The following is a 16,440-nucleotide window of genomic DNA, read 5'->3' on the forward strand; positions in this document are numbered from 1 at the left end:
AGAAACGATGTTGACTTGACGTGTCTGGGTCTTATGGAGAAAAATGCTGGCATTATGGGCATGTGGAGAGAACATCTTACAGCGGCAGTTTCTGGCAGAATTCTGTTGCTTATCACCTTGCCCTAAACAGATATATCCGGCTCTGTCACCTCGGGCAAATCCTTTACTGTTTCTAGACTCTTTCTTTTTAAATTATTATTAATTATTAAGGTTATTTTCATATAAAAATAACAACTTCGAGAAACAGAAAGGTAAAAAGAATGAAAATAATCACCCATAACCTTACCAAGCATAGTGACTATATGTTGGTGAATTTTCTATTAATCTTTCTTTCTGTCTACAAGCTGTTTCATTTTTTTCCCCACATGATAGAAACCAAACTATTTTGCCCAATTTTGTATCCTGATTTTTTTTCTTTTAGCAGTATTTTGTAAGTCTTTCCAAATAAGAATATATAGATTTTTAACCATCATTGTCTGTACCCAATACCCATTGCCATTGAGTTGATTCCGACTCGAGGCAGCCCTATGTGTTACAGAGTAGAACTGTGCTCCACAGGGTTTTCTTGCCTGTAATCTTTATGGAAGTAGATCACCAGGCCTTTCTTCCATGGTACTGCAGGGTGGCTTTGAACGGCCAACCTTTAGGTTAGTAATGGAGTGTGAATTGTCTGCACCACCCAAGAACCCTATCATTGTCTATAGCTGCATAACATATGCATTTTTGTTTGTTCTTTGTTTTTTGACAGAGACCCTTTAATAGCTTTGAAGTTGTTTGAGTTTCTCACTGAAGGAAAAGAGAATGTGCAAGCAAAGGGCCTGATGTGCACGCTGTATTTTTGATGGTTTCATCCAGACTAGGCTTTAACTTTGCATTAAACTTTTGGCTTAGTTCATATGCAAAGATGTGAGTTTGATGTATTCCCGTAGATCATCTCGGATCATGGAGCAGTGACTGTATCATCTATGTTGGTGTCTGTGAATGAAGTCAGACAGACCTGGGTACAAAGTCTGGCTCTGCAACCTACTATCTCTGTGAGCTGGGACAAGGCTCTTGACCATTCTATGACCCCATTTTCTCATCCGTAACAGTGGGAATATAATTTCTCAGTTTAACAAGTATCTTTTGCTATTGTATTGAATCCCGCAATCAATGTGTACATTGTAATTTTTCCTTCATTTTCCCTCCCTCAGCAGTTCCCAAAGCTATTACAATCAATGGCATCTTAGAATTGAAGAATTGTAATGAACTTGCCTTACAGTGCTGTTGAAAGGATTAACTGAAATATTATACATAAAGTGTTTTTGCCATTGTATAAGTGTGCACATGGTACTAGCTCAGTTAATGAGTGGTGCAAAAGGTTTGTACTTGGCTGCTAACATAAAGGTTGGTGGTTCGAATCCACCCAGCGGTACCACAAAAGACAGGCCTGGTGATGTGCTTCTGTTAAGATTACAGCCAAGAAAACCCTATGAAGCAGTTTTAATCTGTAACACATGGTGTCGCCATGAGTTGGAATCAACTTGATGGCAACTAACAACTATTCTGTAAAAAAAAAAATCTATGCATTGTTTTTAGACCAGTAGAACATTTTATTCTGTGCAGAATATTTATTATAAGAAATACATTATTTTTAGTTAATATATTTCGTTAAAATTCATGCTTCTTGGGAACTTCCTCAACACTCTTTCATTAATTAGAGATGGCACAGGGATGGCAAATAGGGCTCGCTCCACATGCCAAGTCTAATCTGCTGCTGATTGTCAGACATGCTGTGTTGTGAGAGTTGCTGCGGGAATCTGGGTGTAGCAGACAAGAGAGCCAAGGCCGATAAGTCGTATCTTCCCCAGGCTTAGGAAGAAGGAGTGGCCACACACTCACTAAGTGTTTGCCATCTCTGCATCCTGGTGTCATAAGACATTATTTGGAAAGTCACTGCAGACCACAGTTTATCAATCAGACGTTTCATCAAAATCTGGTGGCAATGCACTGACTCTGACTCCACATGGGAGGCTGAGACCAACATAGGTAAGAGGCAAGCCCAGAAGATGCTTATGTCTGGGAAACACAGGAGCTGATGAAGACCTGGAAGTCTCAACAACACCAGGAAAATACAGTCCTTTCCTTAATGGCTTTCAGGATTTTAGCCACAGGGTTAAATATTGTGGAAAGATGGTGGAACTGAACTCGGAAAATTAAATCTCTGCAGATGTGTTTTCTCTGATCAGTTCATTATTGAGAGTTGTTACAAGAAAGAGCTCCATGAAACAGGTTGCATTTATTTTTCTTAAAACTACAACCCTAGAAAAAAACTTGGAAGACTTTGCACCAACGGGGAGAGCAGAGCCTTTGCCGTGACCCTGACTGTGTTCAGCCCATGTTCTGCTAATGTTGACTCAGGTCTTGCCTCCTGAGACTTGCATGCCTTGCACCTTGGTCTTTCTAAGACTGCGCTGTTGGATAACTGGCCTTCTTCTCCTTGGTACATGCCATGACTACACCTTGTTCTTGATCATCTTTCCACCATCATGATCAGTTGCCATCATGTCAATCCTGACTCCATGTGTGTTGGAGTAAAACTGTGCTCCATAGGGTTTTTAATGGCTTATGTTTTGGAAGTAGATTCTAGGCCTTTCTTCCGAAGCACCTCTAGTGGACTTGAACCTCTAACCTTTCGGTTAGCAGCTAAGTGCATTAACCATTTGCGCTAACCAGGGACTCCTGTTCTCCTTTGCTGTGGGTAAAATACTCTAATCCTAGGACCCATCTTTCAAAAGAGGTAATGGTTTTGGAAAAAGGGACTGTTCATTTTATTCCATGGTCCTTATTAACTAATTCTCAGCTTTTTCGGCACTTATGAAATAAAAGCAAACGTTAAAGGCAGGTGAAAGCTTAAATGCGAAGCTACATACCATTTTTTGAAATATTCTGGTAGTCTCTGTGATTGCAGTGGTTTCTTTTCCGTAAACGAAGGTAAATAGAGTCTTCTTTAATTCTGAAACAAATATATACACATATGTTTAATGTTAGGGTATGCATATGATGAAGTTCAAAAAAGACATTTTTATTATGATTAAAAAAATGGTAGAAATGAACTCAGAATATTAAATCTCTGCAGACAGGTTTTCTCTGAACTATCAATCCATTATCGAGGGTTGTTAAAAGAAATAGTCCAGTGAATCAGGTGGCATCTACGTGGTAAGAGTGTTGTTAAAGATATCACACTTTTACTTTTTTATAAGGATTTCCGGAATCATCTGTTCCTAACCTTTTTACCAAGAGCTGCTATGGATCTCTCGAGCAATTGCTTGTCTTTACCAACTCATGTTCTTTTTCTTCTTTTGGCTGCTACGAAGCTGTGGCAGACACTCCTGTCCCTTATATTTATTTCTCTTCTTTGTCCTTTGTAACAACACTTTCAACAGGACCCATGTCTGCCCAGCATAATAACTGCATTTCCAAGCTTCCCTTGCAACTAGGAGTGTCCATGTCACTAAGGTCTGTACAACGGGATGTAAGTAGAGTACCCAGTGGCAATTTCTGAAAATTTTCTCAGCAAACAACTGACAAAGGTGACCTTTGCTCCTTCTTTGTATCTTCCTCCATTCTGCTGTTCAGGAAAATACGAATGCTGCCACCTTGGGCTATGGGGGGTATGAGGTCCACATTGAGAAGGCAGAGGGTTGAGCTGGAAGAAGCCTGGATCTTTGAGAACTGAGCAGAGTGGAACTGCCATACCTGTCTGCACATCTCTGAATTTACATATGAAGGAGAACTAAGCTCACGTAGTATTGTATTTAAACTGCCCTTCTATCGGGTCTCTCGGTTTACTTGCTACTGAATCTAATACTAACGGACAGAGCTTAGAAACAAATTTTTGGCCCAGTATCAGGCTATAATTAGGTATATTTTTAGTCTTTTTCTTGGCTCCCCTTTGTCTCATCTTTACTTTTCTAACTTCTTTTGCCAAGCTTTTAATTTAAATATAATTTAATGTTTTATTTTCCATACTTCTATAAACACACTTCTATAGGCTTCCTAAAACAAAGCCAGGTAAAAACTAACGAATGTAATTTAACTCAGAAATATCCAATTACCCCCTGAATGTATTGTATCTTCTCTTCATTATAATAATTTCATATCTTGCAAACTTAAACACAATCACCATTCACTTTTAAGTGTTCTATAAGTCTCAGTCATTGTATTATAGTGCGTGCAACTTTGCCAGTGCTTCTGAAAGGTAAGCGTGAATCGTATTTGGGTATTCAGAATGCATCAGAAGTAAAATAGTATTCTTGAAGTATAAGAAAACTAGTGATAACATTTCTTTTTTTAAAAATTATTTATTTTGTTGTTGTTACAAATATACACAGCAAAACATACACCAATTCAACAGTTTCTACATCTCCCATTTAGTGACATTGATTACATTCTTCAAGTTGTGCAACCATCTCACTCTCCTTTTCTGAGTTGTTCCTCCCTGATTAACATAAATTCACTACCCACTAAGGTTCCTATCTCATCTTGCAAGTTACTGTTGTCAATTTGATATCATAGAGATGGTTCTTAAAAGAGCATACTGCTCAAGGCAGACACTTTTTATTAGTTAAGCTAAACTATTGTTTGGTTTTAAGAAGACTTAAAAGTATTTATAAAAATAAAATAAAAATCTTATTTTTGGTATAAGGTTTAAACATTACCTTAGGGAATGGTTTCAGGGGTTCATCCAACCTTCATGGCTCCAGGAAGTCTGGAGTCCATGAGAATTTGAAATTCTGTTCTACATTTTCCCCCTTTTGACAAGGATTCTTCTATAGACTCGCCAATCGAAATGTTCAGTAATGGTAGTCAGGCACCAACCAGTTCTTTTCTTATGGCAAAATAGGCAGTTGTTCATGGACACAATTAGCCACACATTCCATAACCTCCTTCTGTTTCTGACTTTCCTTGCTCTGTTGCTCCAGGTGAATAGAGACCAATTTTTGTGCCTCGGATGGCTGCGTGCAAGCTTTTAAGACCCCCAGGCACTATGCAATGAACTAGGAAGTAGAACAGAAGCACTAAACACATTATTAGGCCAATTCACTGGGATGTCCCATGAAACCATGACCCTACACCTCCAAACCAAGATACCAAATCCCATGAGGATTTTGATTGTACTTAAGCAGTGTCAGCGGTTACTTTTTTCTCTGTCATTGTTGCAAATATGTCTGTCTTAGTCATCTAATGCTGCCATAACAGAAATACCACAAGTGGATGGCTTTAACAGAGAAATCTATTTCCTCACAGTAAAGTAGGCTAAAAGCCCAAAGTCAGGACATCAGCTCCAGGGGAAGGCTTTCTCTCTCTGTTGGCTCCCAAGGAAGGTCCTTGTCCTCAGCCTTCCCTTGTCTAAGGAACTTCTCAGGCGCAGGGACCCTGGGTCCAAAGGATGCACTCTGCTCCTGGTGCTGCTTTCTTGGCTGTATGAGGTCCCCCTGTCTCTCCGCTCACTTCTCTCTTTTATATCTCAAGAGATTGCCTCAAGACATAATCCAATCTTGTAGTTTGAGTGCTGCCTCACTAACAGAAGTCCCGCCCATCCTCCCTCATTAACTTCATAGAGGCAGGATTTACCACATATAGGAAAATCACACAATACTGGGAATCATGGCCCAGCCCAATTGATACACACATTTTTGGGGGGACATAATTCAATCCATGACAATGTCTATCACACAACTTTTGCCAATTCAATTTTTTACAAGCGTACAACTTATTGATAACAATTAGGATAATCAGCTGTGTAACCCTACTCTTAATCAATGTGATATTTCCATCACCATTAACTCCCCCTTTCCCCTTCCCTCTCGCCCCTGGTAACAACTAATAAACTTTTTTCTCTATACACTTGCCTTTTCTTGTCTCTTTATGTAAATGAAGTCATACAATATTTGTCCTTTTGTGATAGACTTATTTCACTCAGCATAATGTCTTCCAGCTCCATGCATATTGTAGCATGTATTAAGATTTTATTTCTCCTACTGGCTGAGTAGTATACCATTGTATGCATGTACCACATTTTGTTTACCCATTCATTTGCTGATGCACATTTAGGTTGTTTCCACTTTTTGGCTATTGTGAATAGTGTTGTAATGAACGTTGCTGTACAAGTCTCTGTTTGAGTCCCTGCATTCAAGTGTTTTGGGTATATACCTATGAGTGGAATTACTGGGTCCTATGGTGGTTCTGGAAACCCTGGTGGCGTAATGGTTAAGTGCTACGGCTGCTAACCCAAGGGTCGGCAGTTCGAATCCGCCTGGCACTCCTTGGAGACTCTATGGGGCAGTTCTACTCTGTCCTATAGGGTCGCTATGAGTTGGAATCGACTCAACAGCACTAGGTTCTGGGATGGTAGTTCTCTTTTTAGTTTTTGGAGGAGCTGCCATACTGTTTTCCACAACGTCTGTACCACTTTTTCCTCCAGCAGCAATGGGCAAGGTTTCCGATTTCCCCACATCTTCACTAACACTTGTTATTTTCAGTTTTTTTTTTTTTTTTTTTAATCCTAGTCACCCAAGTGGGATTGAAATGCTATCTCACTGTGGTTTTGATTTGCATCTCGCTGATGGCTAATGGAAACTCTGGTGGCATAGTGGTTAACAGCTACAGCTGTTAACCAAGAGGTCAGCAGTTCAAATCCACCAAGAAATCCTTGGAAACCTTGTGGGGGCAGATCCACTCTGTCCTGTAGGGTCACTATGAGTCAGAATTGACTTGAGGGCAAGGGGTTTGGCTTTTTGGTTTGTTTTTGATGGCTAATGATGCTGGGCATCTTTTCATGTGTTTGGTGGCATTTTAATGTCCTCTTTGGTGAAATGTCTATTCAGGTCTTTTGCCCATTTTATAATTGGCTATTTGTCTTTTTGTTGTTAGGTTGTTGAAGATATATATATATATATTTTGGTTATTAGATTCTTGTCAAAAATATGGTTTCTGAAGATAGTCTCCCAGTCGGTAGCTTGTCTTTTCACTTTTTTGGTAAAATCTTTTGATGAACAAAAGTTTTTAATTTTTGTGAAGTCTTATTTATTTTTTTTGTCTTTTGCTGTTTGTACTTTTATTATGTTAAATACCGTATTTTTACATATATAAGGTGCACCTTCTACATTTGTTTATACAAGAATAACCATGCCCCCTTCCAAAGAATTTTTGTAAGTGCACTATGCCATTTTTTTTCACAGCAACATGTAAGGTCTGAGAGCATTGTCCTTGCTTTTTCTTCTAAAAATTTTATTGTTTTAGTTTGCACATTTTGGTCCTTAATCCATTCTGAATTTGTTTTTGTGTATGGCGGGAGGCATAGATCTCGTTTCATTTTTCTGTATGTGGAAATCCAATTTTCCCATCACCATTTATTGAAGAGACCCTTCCTTCCCCATCAAATGGATTTAGTACCCTTGTCAAAAACCAGATGATCATAGATATGTGAGTTTATTTATGGACTCTCAATTCTGTTCCATTGGTCTATGTGTCTGTTATACCAGTACCAGGCTATTTGGTTACTGTAGATGTATAGTATGTTTTAGAACCAGAAGTGTGAGTCTTCCTACTTTTTTCTTCTCTTTCAACATTGCTTTAGGTATTCAGGGCCTCTTACCATTCCAGGTAAAGTTGAGGATTGTTTTTTCTATTTCTGTAAAGAAGGCTGTTGGAATTTTAATCATGATTGCATTGAATCTATAGGTTGCTTTGGGTAGTATTGATGTGTTAATAATATTAAGCTTTCCAATCCATGAATGTGGAACATCTTTCTATTTATTTAAGTCTTTTTTAATCTCTTTCAACAATGCTTTATAGTTTTCATTGTATAAATCCTTCACATCCTGGTTAGATTTATTCCTAGGTATTTTATTCTCTTAGAGAAAATGGAATTGTTTCCCTAATTTCTCTTTCAGATTTCTCACTGCTGGTGTATAGAAACCCAACTGATTTTTTGTTTGTTGACCTTGTACCTCACAACTTCGCTAATCCCTCTATTAGTTCTAGAAGCTTTCTTGTGAATTCTGGGATTTTCTGTAGATAAGATAATGTCATCCACAAATAGACATAATTTTACTTCATTTTTTCCAATCTGGATACATTTTATTTCTTTTTCTTGTCTTATTGCTCTGGCTAGGACTTCTAATACCATATTGAATAGAAGTGGTGAGAGTGAACACTGTTGTCTTGTTCCCAATTTCAAAGGGAAAGCTTCAGTCTTTCTCCATTAAGTATAATGTTGGCTGTAGGCTTTTCATATATGCCCTGAATCACTCTGAGGAATTTCCCTTCTATTCCAATCTTCTTTAGAGTTTTTGTCAAGAAAGGTGCTGGGTTTTATCAAATGCATTTTCTGCATCCATAGAGATGATCATGTGGTTCCTTTCCTTTGTTCTATTGATATGGTGTATTATGTTGATTGATTTTATAATGTTGAACCATCCCTGCATTCCTGGAATAAATCCCATTTGGTCATGGTGTATGACTCTTTTAGTATGCTGTTGGATTTGTTTGCTATTATTTTGTTGAGGATTTTTGCATCTCTATTTATTCATAAGAGATAGTGACCTGTAGTTTCTTTTCTTGTGGTGTCTTTTTTTCTGACTTTGGTATCAAGGTTATGTTTGGCCTACGGAGTGAATTAGGGAGTAATCTGCCCTTCTCTATTTTTTGGAGAAGTTTAAACAGTATTGGTGTCAATTCTTCTCAAAATGTTTGGCAGAATTCCCCAGTGAAGCCATCTGGTCCAGGACTTTTTTTGTTGGGAGGTTTTTAATCACTGATTTGATCTCTTCACTTGCTATGGTTCTGTTGAGGCTTTCTATTTGCTCTTGAATCAGTTTGGGTATCTTGTATGCTTCTAGGAATTTATCCATTTCGTCTAGGTTATCCACTTTGTTGCTGTACAGCTGTTCATAATATTCCATCATAATTCTTTTTATTTCTGTAGGGTTGGTTGAAATGTCCCCTCTCTCATTTTTTTATTTTGGTTATTTGTGTCCTTTCTGTTTTGCCAAACTTACTGATCTCTTCAAAGAATGAACTCCTGGTTTTATTGATTCTCTCTGTTGTTTTTCTGTTTTCAATTCTATTTATTTTTGCTCTGATCTTTGTCATTCGCTTTCTTCTGGTAGATTTAGGCTTAAATTCATCTTCTCTTTCTAGTTCCTGGAGTTGTTGACTTCTTTTTAACTTGTGTAGGCATTTAACGATAGAAATTTCCCTCTAAATAGTGCCTGTGTTGCATCCCTTAGGTTTTGGTATGTTGTGCTTTTATTTTAAGTTGGCTAAGAAATTTGTGATTTCTTCATTAACCCATCGGTAGCTTAATAGTGTGTTGTTTAATTTCCATATGTTTGTGTATTTTCTGTTTTTTTTTTTTTGTTGTTGTTGTTATTGATTTCTAGCTTCACTCCGTTGTGGGCAGAGAAAATACTTTGTATGATTTCAAAGTTTTACATTTACCAAGACTTGTTTTGTGACCTAAATACGGTCTATGCCACAGAAAGATCCATGTGCGCTGGAGTTGAATGCATATTATGTGAGCAGACTTCACTGTGGGGGCCTTTTGTAGCAGTTTGCAGCAACTTGGCAACCAACAAATACCAGGTGGGGGAATGGGTGTCACACTCTGGTCAGATGCCCATGGAGTTCTGCCTTGTTGCTATTGGAGTTCCCCAGGCAGATTGCTGGCTGGGAGTGCAGCCTCCATTCAAGGCTCCTGTTTGCTAGCACACAGCAGCCTCAGTCAGCAGTCCTCAGCACCAACTGGAAGTGGGGTTGGACTAACCCTAGTTGACCACCAAGAAGGTTTATACTGTTGGTTTCAGAGGTCAGAGCTATAGGGTGCATGGGGAGGCAGGTAGAGCACTGACTATGGGCACAGACTCCACTGCACAGGCCTTTTGTAGCAGTTCACAGCAGACTTGCAGCCCACAGTGTCTGACTGGGGGAGGTAAGGTGCTGGCACACTCCAAGTAGACCTCTGGAGAGGTCTGCCTTGTTGCTATCAACAGCAAGGCAGTGGTATGTTGGCTGTGGGTATAGCCTCTACTACAGATGCTTGATTCCTAGCACACAGTGGCCTCAGTCAGCAGTACTCAGCACTGACAGTAAGGGGGACCAAACAGACCAGAACTGACTCTTTGTGAGGTCTGTCCTCTTCGTTTCAAAGGCCTGACCTATGGTGTACTCAGGAAAGTAAGTAGAGTATTGACTATGAGAGCAGACCCCACTGCATAGGCCTTCTGTAACAATTTATAGTAGGCTTGCAGCTGAGAGTGTCTGGGTGGGGGAGGTGTTGGCACACTCCAAACAGACCCATGGGGGTGGTCTGCCCTGTTCGTTCTAGAGCAGAAGGCTTGGGGTCCTGTCTCTTTGTACAGGCAAGGGCTGTGGTAGTTAGGGAAGCAGCCTCCTTTTCTGGGACCACTTGCCCAGTTCCCAGCAGCTGGTGGCCTGAATGACTGTGGGAGGAGAGGCAAGGACGGTGGGAGACGTGATTTTCCTACTGTATGTGACTCATTGATGATTTGGTGATTCTTGCCTTTCTGCAGTTCCCTGTTGTTTTCCTCTGCTCCCCAGTTCAGAGTCCCTGAAAGCTGAGCACAATTTCCTTGTATTTGCTATTTTTCCAGAAATTCCTAGTGATAACATTCCTTAACAGAGGACTAAGATGTCTGAGTGATATTTTAAATATGGAATTTTGCCTTGTGGTAGAGTTTTGAACTGAATGACTTAGTTTATTTTTTAAAGATACACATTCACATAGTTGAAAAAATCAGATTCATTTACTTAAGAGATGTTTATTGAGCACCTACTATGATCCAGGCACTGTTCTGGGCACTTGGGTTATATTAGTAAATGAAAAAGACAAAAATCTCTGCTTCTGTGTTGTTGACATTCTAGCAGGAAAAGAGACTTAAAACAATGAATAATCATGCATAATCAATTTAAAGAGTATGTAGAAGATGATAAATGCTATGAAAAAAAAAAAAGAAACAAGAGGGGTTACAAACAGAGTGGGCAGGGTAAGCCTCACTGAAAAAGTGAAATTTGAACAAAGATTTATGGTGGTGAGCCTTATTAAACCAAATAGTTTAACTATTTGGTCTGTAAGGCTTATTATGAAAAACACAATCTCACCCCTCCCCCATTTCCTCCTTCCCAGAAGCAACCAATTACAACTTCAGTCTTTTGTTATTTTCCTCCTTGTCTCTAAGTAACATATTTGAGGCTACTTCTTGATTTTTTAGTTTTGGCATTATCTACTGACTTCCCACTATAGGAGAGAGGGATTTAGCTATTTACAACTGATTTATGATTACTTTTTCTTTCCTTCGTAACTTTTTAAAATTTACTTGGAGTTAATAGTGGCCTTCTGTTTCTTTGCTTAATTTTTAAAGTATTTATCAAAAATTCACCCTCAAATCTTGTATATTTGTTTGATCTCCTTTCCATATGCTTCAGTATTTAAGATGGTTTATTAATTCTCTCTTGTGGAAATCTCTCCTGGATCCTCCTGACCTGCTTCCATCTGGACTTGCTATCCTTTCACTCTGATATCCTAGGAGCTCCCTTCTCCATTATCTTGGGGATTTCCTTTACCTCTTCCTGGGTTTGATCTCTACTTCCTAGAAGACTAAATTTTTCTTGTTTTTGGTGGGGCATATTTTCCAAAGGCATTTGACTGTGTGAATCATAACAAATTATGGATAATATTGTGAAGAACAGGAATTCCAGAACACTTAATTGTGCTCATGAGGAAACTACATAAACCACGAGGCAGTTGTTTGAACAGAACAAGGGGATACTGTATGGTTTAAAATCAGGAAAGGTGTGCATCAGGGTTGTATTCTTTCACTGTACTTATTCAACCTGTATGCTGAACAAACGATCACAGAAGCTGGACTATATGAAGAAGAATGCAGCATCAGGATTGGAGAAAGACTAATTAACAACCTGCAATATGCGGATGAAACAACCTTGCTTGCTGAAAGAGAACTCGAAGCACTTACTGATGAAGATCAAAGGCCACAGCCTTCAGTATGGATTATACCTCAGCATAAAGAAAACTAAAATCCTCACAACTGGACCAATGAGCAATACCATGATAAATGGAGAAAATACTGAGGTGGTCAAGGATTTTATTTTACTTGGATTCACAATCAACACCTATGGAAGCAGCAATCAAGAAATCAAATGACGTATTGTATTGGGTAAATCTGTTGTAAAAGACTTCTTTAAAGTATTAAAAAGCAAAGATGTCACTTTGAGGACTAAGTTGTGCCTGACCCAAGTCATGGTATTTTCAGTCGCCTCATATGCATGTGAAAGCTGGGCAATGAATAAAGAAGACCAAAAAAAGATGATGCCTTTGAATTATGGTGTTGGAGAAGAGTATTGAATAATACCATGGACTGCCAGAAGAATGAATAAATCTGTCTTGGGAGAAGTACAGCCAGAATGCTTCTTAGAAGTGAGGATAACGAGACTTTGTCTCATACGCTTTTTTTTTTTTTAATTTTATTGTGCTTTAAGTGAAAGTTTACAAATGAAGTCAGTCTCTCACACAAAAACTTGTATACACCTTGCTACATACTCCCAATTGCTCTTCCCCTAATGAGACAGCCCACTCTCTACCTCCACTCTCTCTTTTCGTGTCCATTTTACCAGCTTCTAACCCCCTCTACCCTCTCATCTCCCCTCCAGACAGGAGATGCCAACATAGTCTCAAGGGTCCACCTGATCCAAGAAGCTTATTCCTCACCAGCATCCCTCTCGAACCCATTGTCCAGTCCAGTCCCTGTCTGAAGAGTTGGCTTTGGGAATGGTTCCTGTCCTGGGCCAACAGAAGGTCTGGGAGCCATGACCACCGGGGTCCTTCTAGTCTCAGTCAGACCGTTAAGTCTGTCTTTTTACGAGAATTTGGGGTCTGCATCCCACTGCTCTCCTGCTCCCTCAGGGGTTCTATGTTGTGTTCCCTGTCAGGGCCGTTATTGGTCGTAGCTGGGCACCATTTAGCTCTTCTGGTCTCAGGATGATGTAGTCTACAGTTTATGTGGCCTTTTCTGTCTCTTGGGCTCGTAATTACCTTGTGTCCTTGGTGTTCTTCATTCTCCTTTGACCCAGGTGGGTTGAGACCAATTGATGAATTTTAGATAGCTGGTTGCTAGTGTTTAAGACCCCAGACGCCACTCTCCAAAGTGGGATGCAGAATGTTTTCTTAATAGATTTTATTTTGCCAATTGACTTAGATGTCCCCTGAAACCATGTCTCATGTATTTTGGACATGTTATCAGGAGGAACCAATCCCTGGAGAAGGACATCATGGTTGGTAGAGGGTCAGTGAAAGAGAGGAAGACCCTTAATGAGATGGATTGATACAATGGCTGCAACTGTGGGCTCAAGCATAGCAATGATTGTGAGGATGGTGCAGGATCGGGCAGTATTTTGTTCTGTTGTACATAGGGTCTTATGAGGTAGACTGACTTGACAATACCTAGCAGCACAACATATTTTCCAATATGTTTCTATATTTTTTAGAGAGAGTACCTGGGAAGTAACTTTTTTTTTTTTTTTTAAGGTAGCATTTGTAAGTCTGAAATGTTTTTATCCTTTGACTTGGCTGCTGATGAGGTATGAGGTGGGCCTAGAAACACAATCTCTACCATAAGTATAAATATAAAATAGCATGTAAAAAATGTCATGGTGGCATCAGACCTCCTCTAACTTCAGCAGGGGGGAAAATAATCATCATTTTCATCATCGTTGTCGTTATCATCGTCATCAGCCCAAAGCTGACTCCTGTGAGGTGGCTGCACAGAGCTCACAGACCGTATTTACTGTTGTGCAACCATCATTACTATCCATTTACTGTTGTGGAGTTTATCAGGGAAGTTAACACGATACAATTCAGGATCAGGAACAATTCAGGACACAGTTCTTCAGTAAGGACAGTTTCTCAGCCATGCCCGCAGGCAGGTCTCTCTCTTAGCCCCTCGGTCCCTCAGCCCTTGGCCCTCAGCTCTAGGTCTGGCCTCTGCCCTGCTCAGGCAAGTGTTGCAGCTCTTTTTTTTTTTGATCTCTAACAAGTACCACTCTGCCAGCAAGCCTCCTGCCTGAAGGCTCTCAGCTTTCTTGCTCCACGGGCGAAGAAGCCCACCAAGCCGTCTTGCACAGGACTCCTGGTTCTGCTGCTGCTTTTTCTCTGCTGTGCTTGTTGCTGCTTCTCACCATCTGGTGCCGTCTCATTTGTTACAGCTTTCTCTGTCCCCTGGGTCTAGTAAGTTCTCAGTACAGAGACCCTGGGTCCAAAGGACACGTTCTGCTCCTCGCTCTTCTTCTTGGTGGTAGTGAGGTCCCTCCTCAGCTTCTGGGACTGGGTCATTTTAAGCCTAGCAGGATGGCAAAACTAACTAATCCTCTAGTTAGGGTTCCGTACACCTTATTTGCGTGGCCGCACCCCTGCAAGTGTTCCATGCACCTTATTTGCATTGTTAGCAAGCTGCCCAATCCCCTTGGTGGGCCACAAAGACCTTATTTGCATAGTTTTACCCAATCACTTTGTGTGAGTCACTAGATCATGAATGGCTAGAAGGGCCATATTAAGTAATTCACTGCACCATGTAGGGTTAATAGAATTTGTTGGGGAAAAACTTTCAAGCAGAGAGGTAGCGGAGTTTGCATTGTCCTTGAGCTCTCATTATCCCATAGAAAGGAGTTGTAGGCCAGAGATAGCTGGACTAGACATATCCAGGAGAGGAGCTCTACTCCCTAACACTGTACATATTTATGGGAGAAGGGGGATGTGGTGTTTCTAAGTCAGTATGCAACCATGATAGATTGTTTTGTTAAAGAGGGGTAGCCTCAAACATGATGAATCAGCTTCTTTAAAAAAAAAAATTATTGTAGTAAAATGTATATAACAAAGGATTTGCTATTTTAACTATTGTAAGTGTACAATTTAATGACATTAATTACATTCATCAGGTTGTGCAACCATCCTACTATCCATTTGCAAATGATTTTCATCTTCCTCCACAGAAACTCTGTATTTTTTAACTAATAAGTCCAAATTTCCCCCTCTTTCCAGCCCCTGGTAACCACTAATAAATTTGTCTCTATGAGTTTGCCTGTTCTCCAAGTTTCATGTAAGTGGGATTATAAGTATTTGTCCTTCTGAGTCAGCTTCTTGCTAAGTGTTATGGATTGAATTGTGTCCCCCCAAAATGTGTGTCAACTTGGCTAGGCCATGATTCCCAGTATTGTGTGATTGTCAACCATGTTGTGTTCTGATGTGATTTTCCTTTGTGTTGTAAATCCTATATCTATGGTGTTAATGAGGTGGAATTAGCGGCAGTTATGTTAATAAGTCAGGACCCAATCTACATGATTAGGTTGTATCTTAAATCAATCTCTTTTGAGATACAAAAGAGAAAGGTGAGCAGAGAGATATGGGGGTCTCATATTACCAAGAAAGTAGTGTTAGGAACAGAGCACGTCCTTTTGATCCAGGGTTCCTGTGCAGAGAAGCTCCTAGACCAGGGAAGATTGATGACAAGGACCTTCTTTCAGAGCTGACAGAGAGAGAAAGCCTTCACCTGGATCTGGTTCTCTGAATTCAGACGTCTAGTGTCCTGGACTGAGAGAATAAATTCCTCTTTGTTAAAGCCATTCACTTGTGGTATTTATGTTATAGAAGCACTAGATAACTAAGACACTAAGGTACTGAAAGTGAGGAGGAAATTAACTTCCAGGACCACCAGAGTTTGTCTCCTTAGCCAGTGTGGCAGATTAAAGATGGCCACATGTTCATTGTTATGCTTCCCCTTGAATCTGGACAGGACTGTTACTTTGTTGACCAAAAGAGCACAAGGATGTGAGATTATGTCAGTTCTGGGCCTAGTCTTTAAGATACTCAGTAATTTTGGTCTCTTGGAGCCCTCAGCCACCATGTTAGAAGTCTGGCTACTTTCCTGGAGACACTATGTGAAAAGGCCCCCCAAGGAGAGGAAGAGGGACCCAGCTGAACCCAGCCTTCCAGCTGCCCCTAACAAGACACGAGTCATGTGAGTGAAGCCGTCTTGGCTCCTCTACATCAGCCCAGAGGCCAGGTGAAGACCATCTAGTAACCACAGGTCTCTGGGTGGCACAAACAGTTTGAGCTCGACTACTAACTGAAAGGTTGGCATTTTGAATCCACCCAGCAGCATGAAGGACGAAAGTCCTGGCGATCCGCTTCCATAAGATTACAGCTATTGAAAACTCTATGAAGTGCAGTTCTACTCTGACACACATGGAGTTGCCTTGAGTCAAATCGACTTGACAGCAACAGGTTTAATTACAGTCAAAGCCACGTGGAATAGACAAATTGGTCAGGTAAGCTCTGCCCAAATTCCTGACTCCCAAAATTATGTG

General features: G+C 40.1%; 1 protein-coding gene across 2 annotated transcripts in view; it reads right to left on the bottom strand.

The window, feature by feature from the left end:
* AOAH (acyloxyacyl hydrolase) overlaps positions 1-16,440 on the bottom strand; it is a 257,138-nt gene that overhangs the window by 69,948 nt on the left and 170,750 nt on the right. For both annotated transcript variants that reach the window (XM_049893390.1, XM_049893392.1), the window contains one exon: positions 2,913-2,995. In XM_049893390.1, the coding sequence (XP_049749347.1) occupies positions 2,913-2,995 (83 nt within the window). The remainder of the gene's footprint in view (positions 1-2,912; positions 2,996-16,440) is intronic.

This window comes from Elephas maximus, chromosome 8, assembly GCF_024166365.1.
Source record: "Elephas maximus indicus isolate mEleMax1 chromosome 8, mEleMax1 primary haplotype, whole genome shotgun sequence".
In the NCBI taxonomy this organism is placed as follows: Eukaryota; Metazoa; Chordata; class Mammalia; order Proboscidea; family Elephantidae; genus Elephas; species Elephas maximus.